Genomic DNA, 18,677 nt, shown 5'->3' on the forward strand with positions numbered 1-18,677 from the left:
CATATTATGCCTTTAATGTCAAATAATAATATTCATAATTTTAATTTAGGTTTGTTTCAGTCATGTATGACCAGTTAGAAAGAGACATTTGTAAGGTGGCTGTCATGATAAAAAGTTGTAAAGGTTTTCAATTGCCTTTTCCGATTGTGCCAGCATGTGCACACTTTTCTGAAGGATAAATTTCACTGCATACCATAATATGAGACTGACAAGTGTGTCTCAAGTGTGACATAAAAAAATATAACATTATAACATAACATTTTTAAAAATAAAATATTCTGTTTACCACATAGTCTGCTTTATTTTTTAATTGTTTGTGCAATCATTAAATTATTTAGGTTACAATAAGCATATGGAAAAAGCCTAGACAGCACTTTTTATTTCTTTGATTTGCCCACTATATAGTGTTTTATGATTTACTGGCATACTAAAAATGTACAGTTAGATAAGACTAATGTAGAGTTTTTGTATGAAGCAAATTTCTCGATGTATCCTTGAAAAACTAAAACTAAAATCACTAAAAGACAGACAAGCTCTAAGCCCCCACCTGGTCTGTATTCCTCGCGGGCAGCATTGATCTGGATCTCAGTCTCAGCAGCGATCTGGAGTTTCTGTGTGACCTCTTCTGAAGTGCGTTTCGTGTTTCCTAGCACTGTGATGAGGCTCTCGTCATCCACCAGTGAACCCTGCGTGCTAGTCAGCCTAAAAAGTAAATTATCCTCCAGTTCCTTCATTTTACGTTTATTGGCTGTGACATCCTCCAGCAGGTCAGTGCGCTCCTTCTCCAGTTCCTGACAATCCAGAAATATCACACAGACAGTCATTTCTCACCACACAAACTTTATAATTTGGCTATTAATTGTCATACACATCATTGTGATTAACAATTTATTTGCCTGTATGTCACTTGCAGTGTAAACTTAACACATAAACACAATAAAAAGTCATTTAATGCCACTTCTCAGGGACAAAATGACATGATCAAAATTTTATAAAATAATATTGACGTCTAAAATGTTCTTTCGGGGCTGTACAGCCCTGATCCACTTTTCATTCATGCTGATGTTTTTGGATCCCAAACAAACCCCCAAAACATACTGTAGTAATATACTGTTATATCTGTTGTTTTCATTATTCTAAAATATTCAAATGCAATTATGCAGTAGTAATATATTATTATTAATCCTACATTTTTATTTTCAATTTACTTTAAGGTGGTTCAAATGAATTAATGAACCTTAATATATAAAACCAGCATATATTTATAAATATTTATAAATATATATATATATATATATATATATATATATATATATATATATATATATATATATATATATATATATATATATATATATATATACACACACACACACACACATATATATATATATATATATATATATATATATATATATACACACATATATATATATATATATATATATATACACACACACATATATATATATATATATATATATATATATATATATATATATACACGCATACATATACATACATACTGGTGATAATAAAAACATTTACATAATTAAGATGTTTTTCTTCAAAAATAAATTAACACATTTATTAACCTTTAAATACATTATTTGAAAGAAGAAGAAGTGATGTGTGGCCAAGTATGGTGACCCATACTGGGAACTTGTGTACTGCATTTAGGCCATGCATGTGCACACAGTATTGAACACACACACAGTAGTGGGCAGCCAATGCTACGGTACCCGGGGAAGCAGTTGGGGGTTCAGTGCCTTGCTCAACGGTCTTACCTCAGTCATGGTATTGAGGGTGAAAAAGAGAGCTGTATATTCACTCCCCCCACCGACAATTCCTGCCGGACCTGAGACTCAAACTCCATTAGGCATTAGACTCCCTAACCTTCAGCGTTTCACAAAAGGTCAAACATATATTAAAAAAATCATGAAATTTAATGGGAACACCTAGAAACATACAAAGGAATATCTACTGCCATTTAATGTTTCTGTTCTACACACACACACAGTTCTCTTTCAAAAGTGCTTGAGTGGAAATCTTCTCTGGTAAATATGCAGTCATGACTTGAGATAACAGACCAGTGTAAAGGAGACTGTGCCCTTTCGGTGGCTGTGCCATGCCTCCCTCCACATATTAGATCCTGTTACTCAACTGAATGCTAACCGCTACTCTGTTGCATTTAATTGTCCTTAGATGCATGGAGACTGAAGAGTGATTAGGTTTGTGTTTTAATGTATTTGTGTGTAGGCATTTTGTCATTCTGAGATTGTAAATCACTTTGGTCAACTTTTTTTTTTTTTTTTCATTTTTCAATCAATCAGACTTTTTTTTTTTTTTAATCAATCAGATCAATCAATCAATCAATTAACCAATCAATAAAATAAATGAACGATTGACCAGTGTATATGTCATTCAGGCTGCTGAGTCATGAAGCTTGAGTCAAATACTTAAAAGATTTTCCATCTTCAGAATAGTATGATGGTACAGTATACAGTCAAGTTTGCTTGGTTAGCGTTCACAGCCATACCAGTCAAATGCATTACCAGTCAAATTTTTGCCTGTTGTCCCAATGTACCTTTTCAATATTAAGTCTGAAATGCAGTTCCCCATCAGGCAGAGATGACTAACTAACCTCAGGAGAGGCCATAAAGCTTTTGTAATTCAGATCAGTGCTGGGCTGCATGTGGATCTGTACTCTTATTAGGCTGAGTGTAACCAGTGACGTGGGTTTCAGGCCCTTAGGCCCTGTGTCCACCAATGCGTTTTTCCTCACGGCTAGCATATTTTTTCAGTTGTTTTCAATAGGAGCGTCGCGTTTTTTAAAATGCCAGAAGCATGCTGAGCAATGAGCGTCTTTTTCACGCTGAGCTTTCGGGCATTTTTTTCTCGCACCGAGAGTTGAAGAATGATCTAACAAACCAGATACAAGTAACAGTTTAGCGGATATTCCGTATCATAGCAACCAGAACGTCTCAACTAAAAAAAAGCTGCGCCACAAAAAGCGCTCTCAAGCGCTCACAGGTTGGCGTTTTCAGCAGAGCGCCTGCCATTTTCAGCTGTCTAAAAACGTTTCGGTGGACACAGGGCCTTATTCTTACTTTACATGTCAATGTCCAGCAGTGAATATGTTCTGAATGCCACTTTAATTTCCTCCACCTGGGAATCTACAGGCACTATTTAAACCCATCGGACTCTGCTAGGCTGAAATGAGCTGAGACGACAACGATTCTCCATAACAATGTGCACTACTGCAAAACACCTGTAGCTTTGGTGCAGTCCCTTCTTAGGCTTGACATATTATAGCTGTGGGCTCCAATTTAAGTTGCTATGCACAAATCATTTATGTCAAGGACCATAAAATGCTTACAACACTGGCAATATTTTTGATGACAAGATTTCTTTAGAATTATTTATCTGTCTTACATTTTGAGAATAAACCTCACTAAAATTTGCTAAAATTTGTTTGTATATATATCGCCATAAGCCAGGGTTCCTCAAATATTTTCCTGAAGGACCAATGCGCTGCAGAGTTTAGCTCCGACCTTGATCAAACTTGTCTACCTGTGATTTTCAAATGATACTGAAGACACTGATTAGCATGCTCAGGTGTGTTTGATTAGGGTAAGATCTAAACTTTGCAGGAAAGTGGATCTCGTTGGCCAAATTTAAGGATCCCTGCCCTTAGTAAATATAGTGTATGAAAGCAGATAAAGCCAGTTGCAGATACAAATTTATATGGCGAGCTATGTGATAAATTCAGGCTACATGTTGGCATACTGCCTAACATGAGATCACTATAAGAATAATTATTTCTAAAATAAATTAATCAGATTAAAGTTTTTTGTTAGACAATTTCAATATTTTGAGTCAATATAGATTGAGTCAATATTTTGCAGGGAATTATTTTTGCAGTGCTGAGGATGAAACAACAGATACTTGTTTGATAAAACCTTTGAGTCTTTATGACTATGCTGAATCTTAAAAGTCGTTCAGTGAAATTCACATTCTTTGTCCACTAACCCAAAAAAATGAGGCCTTCATGAGGAACACCAGGGTATAACCGAAAAAAAGCATTTTATAAAGCCTTTCTAAGCATGGCTTACATTTTAAAGCATAATAAGCATTATCTAAAATTACAGTACAATTAATCTAAGAGACTTACACATTTTGAGGGGAAAAAACACCCACTGCTCATTTTGGCAGTAGACAGAACGATGCTCAAGCAGTAACTGATAATCTACTTTGGCTAGTTGCCACTTACCTGCCTTTCAGCATATCACCTAATTACTATTCATAAGCCAAGCTTAGTTTAAAATAGGCCCTCAACACACATTTCAGATCACTCCTACACCCATTTTATAACACAAGTTCACTTTCACAGGGCCCATACCTGTTTTTCAGTGAGAATAACTCTTCCCAATAACTGATCTTCCAGGCCCCTCATAGTAACAGTGAAGTCGATAATGGATGTCCTTGCGCTGATCTCAGGAGTGTATGCTGGGTTGGGCAGCTTGGTGGTCACATAGAGACGGAAACCCTTCATTACATCCACTTCTTTATCACCTACTTTCACCTGATGGCAAGAATGACTCAGAGATTCAAAACTCCAGATGAAGAGCTGCTCTCACATTAACACGAAAACATATCTGAAGAATAAAGACTGAAGAATGAGTTCCAGGTCTCAAGATGTTTCTTAAGAACAACAAAGTTTTGAAAATTAAAAGATCCTTGAGAGAAGTTACTAAATCGAGCTGTATTAATGACCCTCCAAACAACAAAAAAAAAAAACTGTTGGTAAAGTTGTTTAATGATATGCTGATAATCTCAACAGGGAGTAACGTCTCTAGGTTACGTATGTAACCCTAGTTCCTCAAGGGAACGAGACGCTGCGTCGCAACGCTTTGGGGAACGCGTCTAGCATGAGTGACTCTGAATATCATATCTAATCTGTCTTATAGAAGAGTGTGACATCACGGGCGGGGTGGCGTAAGCAACCAGGAAGCTATAAAGGCATGAGCCGGCATCAGCTTTGAATACCAGCAAGCACCGGCAGGGGTGCCGGGGGTATGGCCTCGAGACGCAGCGTCTTGTTCCCTCGAGGAACTAGGGTTACATACGTAACCTAGAGACGTTCCTCTTCAGGGACTTGAGCTGCGTCGAAACGCTTTGGGGAACGAGTACCAACGCTGCCAGACTACCAAACCCCTGCCTAGTGTGTATTCAAAGAGCACAGCTTAGGACGAGAGGACTGAAGCCCCTGGAGTTACTGGCATGTCTAAGCCATAGAATCTTGCAAAAGTAGAAGGCGTACTGCATATGTCCAACATGGACACACCTGCTAGAAAGGCCTTGGAGGCCGCCATACCCCGTGTAGAGTGAGCCTTGCCTCCCGACAGCGGGGGACGACCAGAGGACTCATAGGTGGAAAACGTGTACGTGTACGTGTACGTGAAACGTGTAACTAAGGGGTGTCGAGAAGGGCATGGTAGGCCGCAATGGCCGCCACTTAAATCTTCAGCGTGGAGTGGGTCAACCCTGCAGAGAGCCTGGCCTGTAGAAACTCCAGAACTGTACCAACTGGGCAGTTTGCTGGGTCAGGCTGGCGGTCTCTGCACCATGAGGTGAAGAGTTTCCACCTCAGGGCGTACAATTTCCTCGTTGAGGGAGCTCTGGCTTGGAGGATGGTCTCAACAACCTCGGTTGAGAGACCGGATGCTATGAGTTGTGCCTCCTCAGGGACCACCAATGTGTGGTCGGTGCGCACCAAAACATGGTGACCCCTTAGGTCTGCGAGGAAGTGCTTCAGTGCACGATAAACTGCTAGCATCTCTAGACAATTGATATGCCATGTCAGATGGCGACCGCTCCACAGACCATGGGCAGGGTGGCCACTCATGACTGCACCCCAACCAGTCGCTAGTATTACACGGCGACAAGGAGCTCCCAGCACTGGGCCCTGATTCAAGAACCAAGGTTTCTTCCACATTTCCAAGACACGGAGGCCATGCCGCGCGACCTTGATAGTTCGAAGTGGATTGCCCCTCGAGGAAAATCCCTTGGTCTTGAGCCACCACTGTAGGGGTTTCATGTACAGCAGGCCAAGAGGTATCACGTTGGACGCAGCTGCCATCAGACCCAACAATCTCTGAAATTGTTTGACAGTGAGTGACTGGCCTTCTTTGACTCTCTCGACTGAGATGAGGATCGACTTGATACGAGCAGGGGACAATCGTGCCTGCATCGCGGTCAAATCCCATACAACTAGGTAGGTGGTTCTCTGAACTGGAGAAAGTACACTCTTCTTGGCGTTCAGTCTCAAACTCAGCTCCCCCATATGTGCGAGAACGACATCTCGTTGCCGAGCCGCAACCTGCTCTGACTGAGCTAAAATCAACCAATCGTCGATATAGTTGAGAATGCGGATGCCTTGCATGCGCAGGGGGACCAGAGCCGCATCTACACATTTTGTGAACGTGTGGGGTGAGAGTGCAAGGCTGAAGGGAAGTACTCCATATTGGTAAGCTTCGCCCCCGAAAGCGAACCTCAGAAACTCCCTGTGTTGTGGAAGGATGTATATGTGGAAGTACAGTACAGACCAAAAGTTTGGACACACCTTCTCATTCAAAGAGTTTTCTTTATTTTCATGAAAATTGTAGATTCACACTGAAGGCATCAAAACTATGAATTAACACATGTGGAATTATATATGGAATTATATACATAACAAAAAAGTGTGACTGATTCTTTTGGTGATTGATTCTGAACTGATTCTGTGCTAATGTTATGATCTCTGTCCACTGGAATGCTATTGCTTTTAATTTAAAACGGGTTATTTAAAACAATTACTTATCAGACAGATGGAATTAGAAATAAAGGCCTGCCTCTAATAAAAGCCTGCTTCAAATAAAAGCCTGTTACCTTCTGCAGTTCAGGTAAATAAAGGCCCCAGCTTTTATTTGAGGAATTACGGTAGCCTTATGAATTTTTTTCCCCTCCAGAACTGCACAGAGAGTCATGCTGCTTTCACTTCAAGAGCATTTGACCGTTTGATTTGAGTAAAACTAGTGTCACATCACATACACAGAACTGTAAAGGTATTCACGTTAACACGTCAAAATAAAAGTCCGGTTCAGTTTAAAGACAAGTATTTGCCAGAAATGTATTACTATTGTTCAGCAGAATGTACAGTACATAGCCTACTACTACTAAATGCAACAGCCCTCCAGACCAAACTGACCCAGCTTTCTGTTCCTAGCTCTATCTGTCAGTGGATCACCAGCTTTCTGACAGATAGGCAACAGTTAGTGAGACTGGGGAAATTCATGTCAAACAGCTGCTCCACCAACACTGGTGCCCCTCAGGAATGTGTTCTCTCACCACTGCTCTTCTCCCTGTAAACCAACGACTGCACCTCTAAAGACCCCTCTGTCAAGCTCCTGAAGTTTGCAGATGACACTGCAGTCATCGGCCTCATCCAGGACGGTGACGAGTCTGCTTACAGAAAAGAGGTTGAGCAGCTGGCTGTCTGGTGCAGTCTTAACAACCTGGAGCTGAACACGCTCATAACAGTGGAGATGATCGTGGACTTTAGGAGAAACCCCAAGCACTCCCCCCACTCACCATCATGAACAGCACTGTGACTGCAGTGGAGTCATTCAGATTCCTGGGAACCACCATCTCTCAGGACCTGAAGTGGGACAATCACATTGACTCCATTGCGAAAAAGGCCCAACAAAGGCTGTACTTCCTTCACCAGCTGAGTGAGGAAAAGGGCTCAGAAAATCACTCTGGATCCCTCACATCCAAGTTACCCCATCTTTGAACTTTTACCATCTGGCCGGCACCTCAGAGCCACAAATACCAGAACAGTCAGGCACAAGAACAGTTTCTTCCCCCAGGCAATCTACCTCATGAACAGTTAAATGTTCCCCACTTATGCTTATGCAATAAAAATGTGCAATATCCTTTTATTTATTTGTTACCCCTCCATCCTAGTACATCCCTGCATCATACTCAATCCTATTCCATTATCATTTATAGCACAATTGTTTATACACTTATTTATTTGCCTTTTTTTGTCTCTGTGTACTGGAAGCTTATGTCACTAAAACGAATTCCTTGTATGTGCAAGCATACTTGGCAATAAAGCTCTTTCAGATTCTGATTATGATTTTTTGATGACTGGAACTGCTGAGAACAATGATGTTCCCTTTAAAGAAACTGACCCTAATTTCTGACAAGCTTACATATGGTAGATTTTGTTAGTAAATTACAGGAGAACATACCTGTATACAATCATTATGCTTTTGCCACTTTCCAAGAATAAGATATATAATAATAATAATAATAATAATAAAAGAAAAACAAGAAAAATAACTCTTGAATCATATTATTATTATAATAATATTAAAATCAAATATTAAAGTAATTAGGAAAGACATACATTTATTTTTAAATGTATTTTATATCAAATGTGTGATGTTTAAATACAATTTACAATTCTGTATACATTTCTTACAACTGTGTAATTTTGTTACTGTCTAGCACATTAACTCCATAATTAAACTAAATGTATCAGTCAAATAAAAAAAATAAAAAAAACTTTGGTAGCATATTTAGCCTATGGACTAGTTTGGAGCCAAATATCTATAGTTCCTTTTCAGGAACTCGAGCTGTGTTCCTTTGTGCGCTTTGGGGAACGTCCCTGACGAGACCGACTCTGAATATCATGTGCAATCTGTCCAACGGAAGGGCGTGACGTCACGGGCGGGTGTGACGTAGCGACCAGGAAGCTATAAAAGCACATGCCGTGCAGCTGGCTTCAGCTTCGCGTCTGTCAGCAAGTGCTCTGTGTGTGCATGTCAAAAGTCTGTCCCGTTGGTCCTATTTATTGTTGTCTGTCTCTTAGCCATTAAAAGATCGCTAAAACAGCTCAATATGCCTAAAGTAAAAGCAAAGACCAAACATATTAAGGGCGATTCCAAGCCACGTTATAGATTGTGTGTTCCTCCCTACCCTTGCTACATTACGAGTGGGGATACACACAGTTTATGCGTGGCTTGCCTGGGATCGAAGCATGCTGAGTCGGCTCTCGAGGGGGCCGACTGTCCACATTGTGAACGATTGCCAATGCGGACGCTTCGATCCCGGAGGGCTCTCTTAGAGGAGGGAGCCTTCACCAGCGTTCCCCGCGGTGCTGGCCCCGCTTCTGCCGAGGCAGAACGGCTGCTGCACTCGTGGGGTTCGCAGGTGGATCTGTCAGAGGAAATGGAGACGGGCCAGTCCTTATCTCCTTCCTCATCTGCCAGATCCCGCGCCCAGACCCTGGGTTCGGAAGCACGCTCGTCGGTTTCTTCCCCCAGGGTGAGGGATCAGCTCTTCACCTCTCTTCCTCCGAGGAGGTCGATGTGGAGACTGTTGCTGGGGATTCGCCACCCCTGTCGCCCCAGTATGAGGAGCTTTTGGAGGTGGTTACACGCGCAGTAGATAAATTAAAAATCGAATGGCCTGCTGAGAAACATTCTGAGCCACAGAGAAGCAAATTAGATGAACACTTTCTGCGGCCGAGGCAACCACCTCCACGTCGGAGCCTACCTTATTTTCCCGATCTCCACAACGAGATATCGAGATCATGGAATCATCCGTATTCGACCCGCCTCTTTGGCCCCGATTCACTATATTATGGCAACGTGATGGGGCTGGAAGAGCGGGGTTATAGAGCGATGCCACGGGTCGAACAGACGCTCGCGGGCTATCTGTCGCCCGGATCGGCATCGTCTCTAAAGGCTCCGACGTTGCCCACCAAGCCTCTTAGAGTTACATCATCGCTGGTGGGCAAAGGTTATGTGGCAGCAGGTCAGGCTGGGGCTTGCCTTCACACCATGGCGGTCCCACAAGCTTATCAGGCCGACCTGCTGGGAGATATCGATGAGGGAGAGGGGATCAAGTCTGAAGATATTGAAGAGCTTAGAAAGACCGCTGATCTCTCAAAGCGCAAAGACAGAGTGTCGGCGCTTGTGCTCCCCCACGACGGGACCGAGGGCCTCAGCGACGCTCTGAGTCGGGGACTTCCAAAGCTAAGCCTGATTTAAGAACTGTTATCGAGGCCCGGAAGTCCTCGACAAAAAGATCCTGAGGGTAGCCCCTACTGGAGTAGAGCGCGGTCCACCACATTATACGGTGCCCGCCTCACCTCAGTGCCCTCAGGAGGTCGGTCTGCCAACCCTGCCAGAGTTTCAGGGCGCAGCGGCCTCCAGCGAGCTATGCTCCCAGTTATTTCCGCCCGCGAGCGTAGCGGAGCTGGGATGCTCGCCCCCCCATTGGGGGCCTCTTACACCAGAGGTCAGTCTCGAGAGACTGATTCCCTTAGTAGATTATTTAGCAGCTGGAAACTACTGCCAAATGTATCTCAGTGGGTCATAGTTCAAAAGAAGGATGGGGGGTTGCGTCCGATCTTAGACTTACGTCACCTGAACCGCTCAGTTATGCCACTGAAGTTCAAAATGCTCACTGTCAAGCAGGTTGTAGCTCAAATCAGATCCGAGGACTGGTTTGTCACGATAGATCTCAAATACGCATACTTCCACATATCCATCCTTCCACAACACAGGAAGTTTCTGAGGTTCGCTTTCGGGGGCAAAGCTTATCAATATCGAGTACTTCCCTTTGGCCTCGCACTCTCACCCTGCACGTTCACGAAATGTGTAGATGCGGCTCTGGTATCCCTCCATATGCAGGGCATCCACATTCTAAATTATATCGACGATTGGTTGATTCTAGCTCAATCAGAGCAGATGGCGGTTCGACATCGAGATGTCGTTCTCGCACATATGGGGGAGCTGGGTTTGAGACTAAACGGCAAGAAGAGTGTACTTTCTCCAGTTCAGAGAACCACCTATCTAGGCGTAGTGTGGAATTCGACCACGATGCAGGCACGTCTGTCTCCTGCTCGGATCGAGTTGTTCCTCACATCAGTCGAGAGAGTCAAAGAAGGCCAGTCACTCACTGTCAAACAATTTCAGAGAATGTTAGGTCTGATGGCAGCTGTGTCCAACGTGATACCTTTTGGCCTGCTGTACATGAGACCCCTACAGTGGTGGCTCAAGTCCAAGGGCCTTTCCCAGAGGGGAAATCCACTTCGAGTTATCAAGGTCATGCGGCGATGCCTTCGTGCCTTAGACATGTGGAAGAAACCTTGGTTCTTGAATCAGGGCCCGGTGCTGGGAGCTCCTTGTCACCGTGTAACGCTAGCGACAGACGCGTCCCTCACCGGTAGGGGTACGGTCATGAGTGGCCACCCTGCCCGCGGTCTGTGGAGTGGTCGCCATCTGACATGGCACATCAATTGCCTAGAGATCCTAGCAGTCTATCGAGCATTGAAACATTTCCTCCCAGACCTGAGAGGTCACCATGTGTTGGTGCGCACCGACAAAACATCAGTGGTCTCTTATATCAATCACCAGGGGGGTCTGCGTTCACGCCCCTTGTACAAGCTGGCACACCAGATCCTTCTGTGGTCCCAGGGCAAACTCCTCTCGCTCAGAGTAGTGTATATTCTTGGGAGATTAAATGTGGGAGCAGACATACTGTCAAGGCAGGGGCCGAGGCCCAGGGAATAGAAACTTCACCCCGAGGTGGTGAAACAGTTATAGAGAGTGTTTGGCACAGCCCAGGTGGACCTCTTTGCGACTCAGGAGACATCGCAATGTCCCCTCTGGTTCTCTCTAGTTCATCCAGCTCCTCTGGGATTGGACGCTATGGTACAGACCTGGCCGAGGCTTCGTCTGTACACATTTCCTCCTATCGCTCTGCTCCCAGGAGTTCTGGCGAGAGTACGCCGGGACGGGGTCCGTCTGTTATTAGTAGCCCTGTTCTGGCCGGGCAGAGTATGGTTCGCAGATCTAGTCTCGCTCCTTGAAGGCTCTCTGTGGGAGATACCGATCAGGACAGACCTACTCTCACAGGCACAGGGCACGATAATTCACCCTCGCCCAGAGCTGTGGAAACTGTGGGTGTGGCCCCTGAGGGGGCACAGCTCATAGAATCCGGTCTCTCAACTGAGGTTGTTGAGACCCTCCTCCAATCCAGAGCTCCCTCTACGAGGAAACTGTACGCCCTGAGGTGGAAACTCTTCACTTCATGGTGCAGAGACCGCCAGCTTGACCCTGTTAACTGCCCAGTTGGTACAGTTCTGGAGTTTCTACAAGCTAGGCTCTCTGCGGAGTTAACCCACTCCACCTTAAAGGTGTACGTGGCGGCCATAGCTGCTTACCATGTCCCTTTCAATGATCAGTCAGTGGGTAGACACCCCCTAGTTACACGTTTCCTCCGTGGTGTGCTGAGGCTGAGACCTCCAGTACGATCCCGTGTCCCCCTCCTGGGATTTGGTTGTGGTTTTAGAGGCTCTTTGTAAAGCTCCATTCGAGCCAATACAAGATATCTCAGATAGACATCTGACACTTAAAACTGCCCTGTTACTGGCAATCACCTTACTAAAGAGAGTTTAGTGAGATCTTAGAGAGATCTTCAGGCCCTTTCGGTGGCCCCTACTTATCTAGACTTTGCCCCTGGTATGGCCAAAGCATTCTTATACCCTCGAGCGGGTTATGTTCCGAAGGTTCCCTCTGTTACACCACAACCTATCGTACTGCAGACCTTCTGTCCTCCTCCCTTTCGGGAGCCAGACCAGGAAAAGCTAAATTGTATGTGTCCAGTTCGAGTTCCTGAAAAGGAACGTCTCAAGGTTACGAATGTAACCCTGGTTCCTTGAAGGAACGAGACGCTGCGTCGCAGAGCCATACTCCCGGCACCCTGCCGGCGCTTGCTTCCCTACTCGAAGCTGAAGCCAGCTGCACGGCACGTGCTTTTATAGCTTCCTAGTCGCTACGTCACCCCGCCCGTGACGTCACGCCCTTCTGTTGGAGAGATTGCACACGATATTCAGAGTCGGTCTCGTCAGGGACGTTCCCCAAAGCGCTTGACGCAGCATCTCGTTCCTTCAAGGAACCAGGGTTACATTCGTAACCTTGAGACGTTTTCATGCTATGTTGATTTAATATCACTCATAATTCTCATTGAAATACATGGAATTTGTGCATTCAATACTTTTTTTTTTTTTTTTTTTTATACATTTCTTTATTTGCTTGTTTGGTTGGTTGGTTTATTGAACCCCTCTAAAAATACCTTATATGTGAACCCAGTCTTGATGAAGTTCTTCTCCAGGACATTGTCCAAGGCAGGATCCAATTCTTCCCCAACATCTTCAATGAGCAGGGGACGTCCTAGAGATAAACTGTCCTCTAGATGGTTTCTAAAGTACTTATGATTCAGTGAGGTGATCTGTGAAAACAGGAAGACCTCATTACTGACCCAGCTCAAGTTCTGCTACTGGGGAAAGCCATTACCTGAGGAAGAGGTGATTTGTTTTGGGCTCATTCCTCTGAAAGAGTGTCTGACATCTTAAAAAGAAACATCAGTGAAAACTGTGCATTTTCAATTAGATTTTAACATGATTCTTAAGAATATAAGCATTGAATTTCTAAATATGCAGAGGCCTATTGTATCAAGTTATCAAACCTTGATATAAGCAATACTAAAAAGTATTTTAAAAATTGTGAAGATTTTGTCCTGCTTATTTAAAAAATACAATAAATAAATAAATTTCATCCACATGAAAATACAAAAACACACAATTGTTGTCAAGAGTATGCTAAACCAACCATAAAGCCATGTTGGCCAATCACAGACTCGCCTCAAATAAACAAAGGAGATAGCGACACACAATAAGACATCAAAAAACATGAAGATACTGTTTTTTCCCCCTCCCAGCCTCATACTCACCGTCCCAGAGCAGCACCTCATAAGCACCACCACACTCACTAAACAGGGCTCTATGCTTACTCTTATTTTTAGGAGTACTTGTGCTGCTAATTAAAAAAAATAAATACAAATTTGGAGTGCAGAAAAAAAATCAGGAGCACCCTCTGAACAATAACAAAAATTAGCCTTCCCATTTACAAAGTAATATTGGACTCCTTAAAGTGATTTACAGGGGCATTTTTTTCTTTCTATCTTTTATGTAAACTTCAAAAGTTTATTTTTATAAGCTTTTTTCAAAATGTCTGATTAAAACAATGGAATAAGAATAATAAGTTACCTATCAAATAAAATCAGTATTAACAAATTTAATTTGTATTACAGAGGTGACACAAAACAAAAAAAGGGGCTTGTATGTATTTACAGACATTTAATGAGGCTCAGAGGTTGCATGAGTGCAATTAAGTTCATAAATTCATATTGAGAATAATGCTCAAATATAAAATGTTGAGTATAGAAATTTTATCATTGAATCATTCACTCACCCAATTGGTTTGTTCGAACAGCTCATTCATTCAGGAAAAAGGCTTTATAAATGGATAATTGAATGGACTCATTGAAATTATTCATTGCAGATTAATTCATAAACAAAACAACTGTGTTTGAATGAAAATGTGCACCAGCTCAGTTGTGAGTTTGTTTGAAACTATTTTAGTTGACAAATTTTAGCAAAATCAGGCAATACTGTTATACAATGTAAGACAAGTAACTTATTATTAACTTTTTTTTATTGAAATCCCTCATTGTTATTGCATGCCAACAATCCCCTGCGGTTACAGTTACGTTAATTATAACATACAGTATATGCTACTTTGACATACGAGGTAATGCTACGATAGCATCAACCTCGTTTTCTGTACTGCGTAGGATAATATCAGCCTTATCTGGCTCATTTTCTGTTGTTTCTGTAATGTTATTGTTCCGGTCATCTGTTTGCAGTGTCAACCGAAGCAGCAGCAGCTTCAGGGGCAGGCTTACAAAAACACTAAAAGAATATAATCATTTCATATCTCCTTCGGTTAATTATTTTCAAGCTTGCACACTCAATGCTGCGCAAAAGTTCGTACTTCTGCTCAATTTTATTTCATGTCTGTACTCAGTCTGAGATAGCGAACTATCTCCCTGTTTTCCTCCAGCCTCAAAACAGCCGGCCAATCAGGGAACAGAGGGCAGGCTGAATGTAAGATCGTAGTTTAGGTTGGGGAAATCGAAAACGACAGTGGACATGGAGACACGGGATGCAATTCGCAGTGTTTGTTTTACATTTTGAATGGAGGTGATGTTGTGGCCTTACTCGCAACAGGTTTTGGGAAAGTTTAATTTATCAACTGTTACTGATCGTCAGCGAGAAACTGGGCAGGGCGATAATTGTGTCCCCCTTGGTTGCTTTCATACAGGATCAGGTTAAAGAGGCAGCGAAACTCGCTCTATGAAAGGGCCTCAATAACAAGCTGCTTTTTCCATTGACAGTGTCCATGGTTTTTGATTAGTTAACTCCTGTTCTGCTTATCCTTGATTACTTTCCTGTAGTAAGTCCTGTGTTCCCTTAGGTTCCTTGTCCAGTATTGTTTGTGTTATTGTAGTTGTGCTACATGTTCTCCTGTGGATTCATTACTGAAATGAATATTAAAATTTAATATTCATATGTATTCATATATATACTCATTTGCATGCCCTTTACTATACAACTTACCCATTACAAGAATGATAAAGTGGATTTTATGTAGCATTTTTGTGTGTGTTTGTGTGTGAAGCAATAAACAAAAACAACATTATTATGATTTTACAAAAAAAAAAAAAAAAGTACTTGACTGTAGTTACAGGATACTTGCAATAATCTGGAAAACCCCCTCTTTAACACTGTAACATATACACTTCAAAGTATGTAATGAACCACATGGTGCAAATTCTCATGAATGTTTATTCTAAGTGCTCACCTGAAGCTCATTCTTGGACTCTTTGTTCTTGATCCAGATCTTTCCCTGGGTCTGGGGGTCAACCAGCAGGGGAAACCTGGCAGCCTTTGTAACAATAATCCCATTCTGGATGGACAGGTCATCATTGGGAAGCCCCTGTAGGTTCCATTCACTTACTGTAGGAGCGTCAATCAACATCTCAGTGAGATTCAGATTGGTCCTAAAAGGAATCCGACGGGACTTCATTTCTCTCTGCCAATCAGTGATAAGAAGGTTGCGGAACTCTTGGTTAAAAGGCCCCGAGTAGGAAAGGAAGGCTGTAGCCAGCAGCACATCACCTGTGTATGGGAAATGTAAAATTAGATTAAGACTTCAAAGAATAAAGTGAAACTCTATGTAACCGCTACATGGTTTTGTGGTTTAAAATGTTGCTATATGATTTTAGAGCATTACAATCAATTGCTTGGGTGATCTGGGTAGTTGCTATGGTGGTGTATTACTGGTCCAAATCAAAAGGCCCAATCCCTCTAACTGAACCTTTTATATTGTTGAGGTCCCTAGTTATTATGATTTATTTACTCATTGTATCACTCTCTACGCAATTTTTTTTATCAACACCAGAAATTGTAATAATGCACCACTGTACAACAAGTCGAAAAATTCGAGGAATCATTCATATCTGTACCATCGATGGTGCAGGACGAGGGCATGTTCTTGGGAGTTCTGGGTAGTTCCTATGGCAATGCTAGCTGGCTGATTACTGGCCCAAGTTAAAAGAGGTCAGACTCAGCTCCAAGTCGCTATTATATTCTGGTTTCTAGATATGGCTTATATATTTTATCATCATGGAAATTGTATCTTTAATCACTTAGAAAGTTGCAAGAAGTTCTACAATTAATAGTGATGGCCAGAGGAGAACTGGCCCCTCGACTAAATCTGTTTTATCCCAATGATTTTTTTCCATCTCTGTCACTGATTAAGTTTTGGTTCCTGGCCACTGTCGCCTTTGGCTTGCTTAGTTGGGAACACTTGACTGATTGCACAGACACAACTGGAAGAGAACTGAACTGGATGAAATATGACTCTGTTATTGATTTCTTGCATCATTAACAAACTTTGTTCCTGTTTGCCCCTGTAAAGCTGCTTTGACACAACCAGCATTATATAAAGCGCTATACAAATAAAGGTGACTTGACTCTTACACTGTTGCTAATACTATAAACACTGCTAATAAGCTGTTCTGACACAATATATTTTCAATTTATATTCAAAATAATAATAAGAATATTCTTTCTCTACATGTCTGTAAAAATGTTTTTTTGGTGAACAGACATACAGTATCTGGGACTGAAAGGTGATTACTACAAAAAAAGTTAACCAAATGAAAATTACAAAAGTTTTACGAAAAAACACACCAACTAATCGTTTGGTCTGAGCAGCGAAATCTTTACTAAGCTGTGTCCAACGCTCTTTCTCTCCAGCCAGCCCACTGATCAGACTAGAGGCTGTTTGCATCTTGTGCCGACATCTTTCTGCATCCTCCAGTAAAGTCTGAGTAAAAAAGAGGGAGAGATGGTAAGAAAAAATGAGAGATTCAATCTGCCACTCTGCACACTGTGCAACTGTGGTTGTTCACATATATTGACAAGAGCGAGAATTTCAGTTCAATTCAGTGTCATTTATTGTGACCTAATAAAATTAATGTTGCCTTATTTAATAGAATGGAATTGTTTCTCATGGCACCCGTTTCATTCAAGAGATTTTATACATGTTAAAAAATAAATAAATAAAAACCCTTCCCTTTCTTCATTTCAATTTCTACTTATTTAAATGTGTGGAAACAGGTAAACTAATAAATATTGTTACATTGTTTAAAGTCAATTCATATTTTTATTCAGTCATTGGTAAATTGAACATTTCTCTTAAGTATGTATGATCAGACCTTACATAAATCAACACCAAAGGATATCAGTCAGTCAAGCTTCTAATCATACAATTATCAACCAATTTATGAAATGTCAATAAGGCTTGTTATACATTGTGAATGAATTTAAAACATTAGTAGTATTTTGTAGAGGCACACAGAGTACAAGCCTGAATGATTAATCTGCAATATGGTTTTAGATTTGTTTACAAAATTGCTCATTACATTCAATTTTATGCAAAAATGGAAAGTAGTGATTGAGTATTTACTTCAAGCAATAAATGACAGCTGTTTCACAATTTTTCACAGAATAATTAGAAAAGTGGACAAATCTTGATTCATTTTCTTTGGGTTATAGCTGGAATTTAAGGCAAGTAAGAAAATGAACCTTCTCTCAGTGAATTCTCTGGGTTACATTTAAGGTTATTGAACAAACCCAATAAAAACATTATTTTTAGGTTATACATAGCTTTGACCCTTAGCTAGGGGTGTCTAATCCTGCTCCTGGTGTGCAAATGCTCTGAAGAGTTTAGTGCCAACGTTCCTCAACATACCTGTCTGGATGTCTCTAATAATTTTGAAGACCTCGAGAAGATGGTGTAGTTGTGTTTATTTAGGGGCCAAATTCTGCAGAACAGTGACCCTTCAGAAGCTGGACTGAACACCCCTGCCCTTATCTATTTAACACAGTGGTTACCTGTTTTTCCATCATGGCCTTCTCATACTCAGCCTGAACCACATCCAGCTCTGCTTGCTTAGCATCTAGTTCTGCCTGGGCTTTCTGGAGGTCCACATTAGCTATGGCCAGCTTGTTCTCCTGCACTGCCAGATTAGCCTGAGGATGATGAAGAGAGATAGTTTTGTAAATTGATCCAGCTCCTGGGAAACACCAGGTTAAAGCAAGTCGTTTTAAAAGGAAACAAGAAATCATTTTCCATTGGACAAAACTA

The 18,677-nt window shown here is 41.8% G+C and overlaps 1 protein-coding gene across 1 annotated transcript in view; it reads right to left on the reverse strand.

Annotated features, from left to right (window-relative positions):
- Positions 1-18,677, reverse strand: part of dnah5 (dynein, axonemal, heavy chain 5) — a 215,682-nt gene that overhangs the window by 44,448 nt on the left and 152,557 nt on the right. The window contains exons 61-66 of the mRNA XM_059507404.1: positions 18,425-18,562; positions 17,219-17,354; positions 15,825-16,141; positions 13,195-13,350; positions 4,403-4,585; positions 548-791 (exon numbers count right to left, since the gene is read on the reverse strand). Of these exons, the coding sequence (XP_059363387.1) occupies positions 548-791; positions 4,403-4,585; positions 13,195-13,350; positions 15,825-16,141; positions 17,219-17,354; positions 18,425-18,562 (1,174 nt within the window). The remainder of the gene's footprint in view (positions 1-547; positions 792-4,402; positions 4,586-13,194; positions 13,351-15,824; positions 16,142-17,218; positions 17,355-18,424; positions 18,563-18,677) is intronic.

Source organism: Carassius carassius, chromosome 24 (genome assembly GCF_963082965.1).
Source record: "Carassius carassius chromosome 24, fCarCar2.1, whole genome shotgun sequence".
NCBI classification, from domain to species: domain Eukaryota; kingdom Metazoa; phylum Chordata; class Actinopteri; order Cypriniformes; family Cyprinidae; genus Carassius; species Carassius carassius.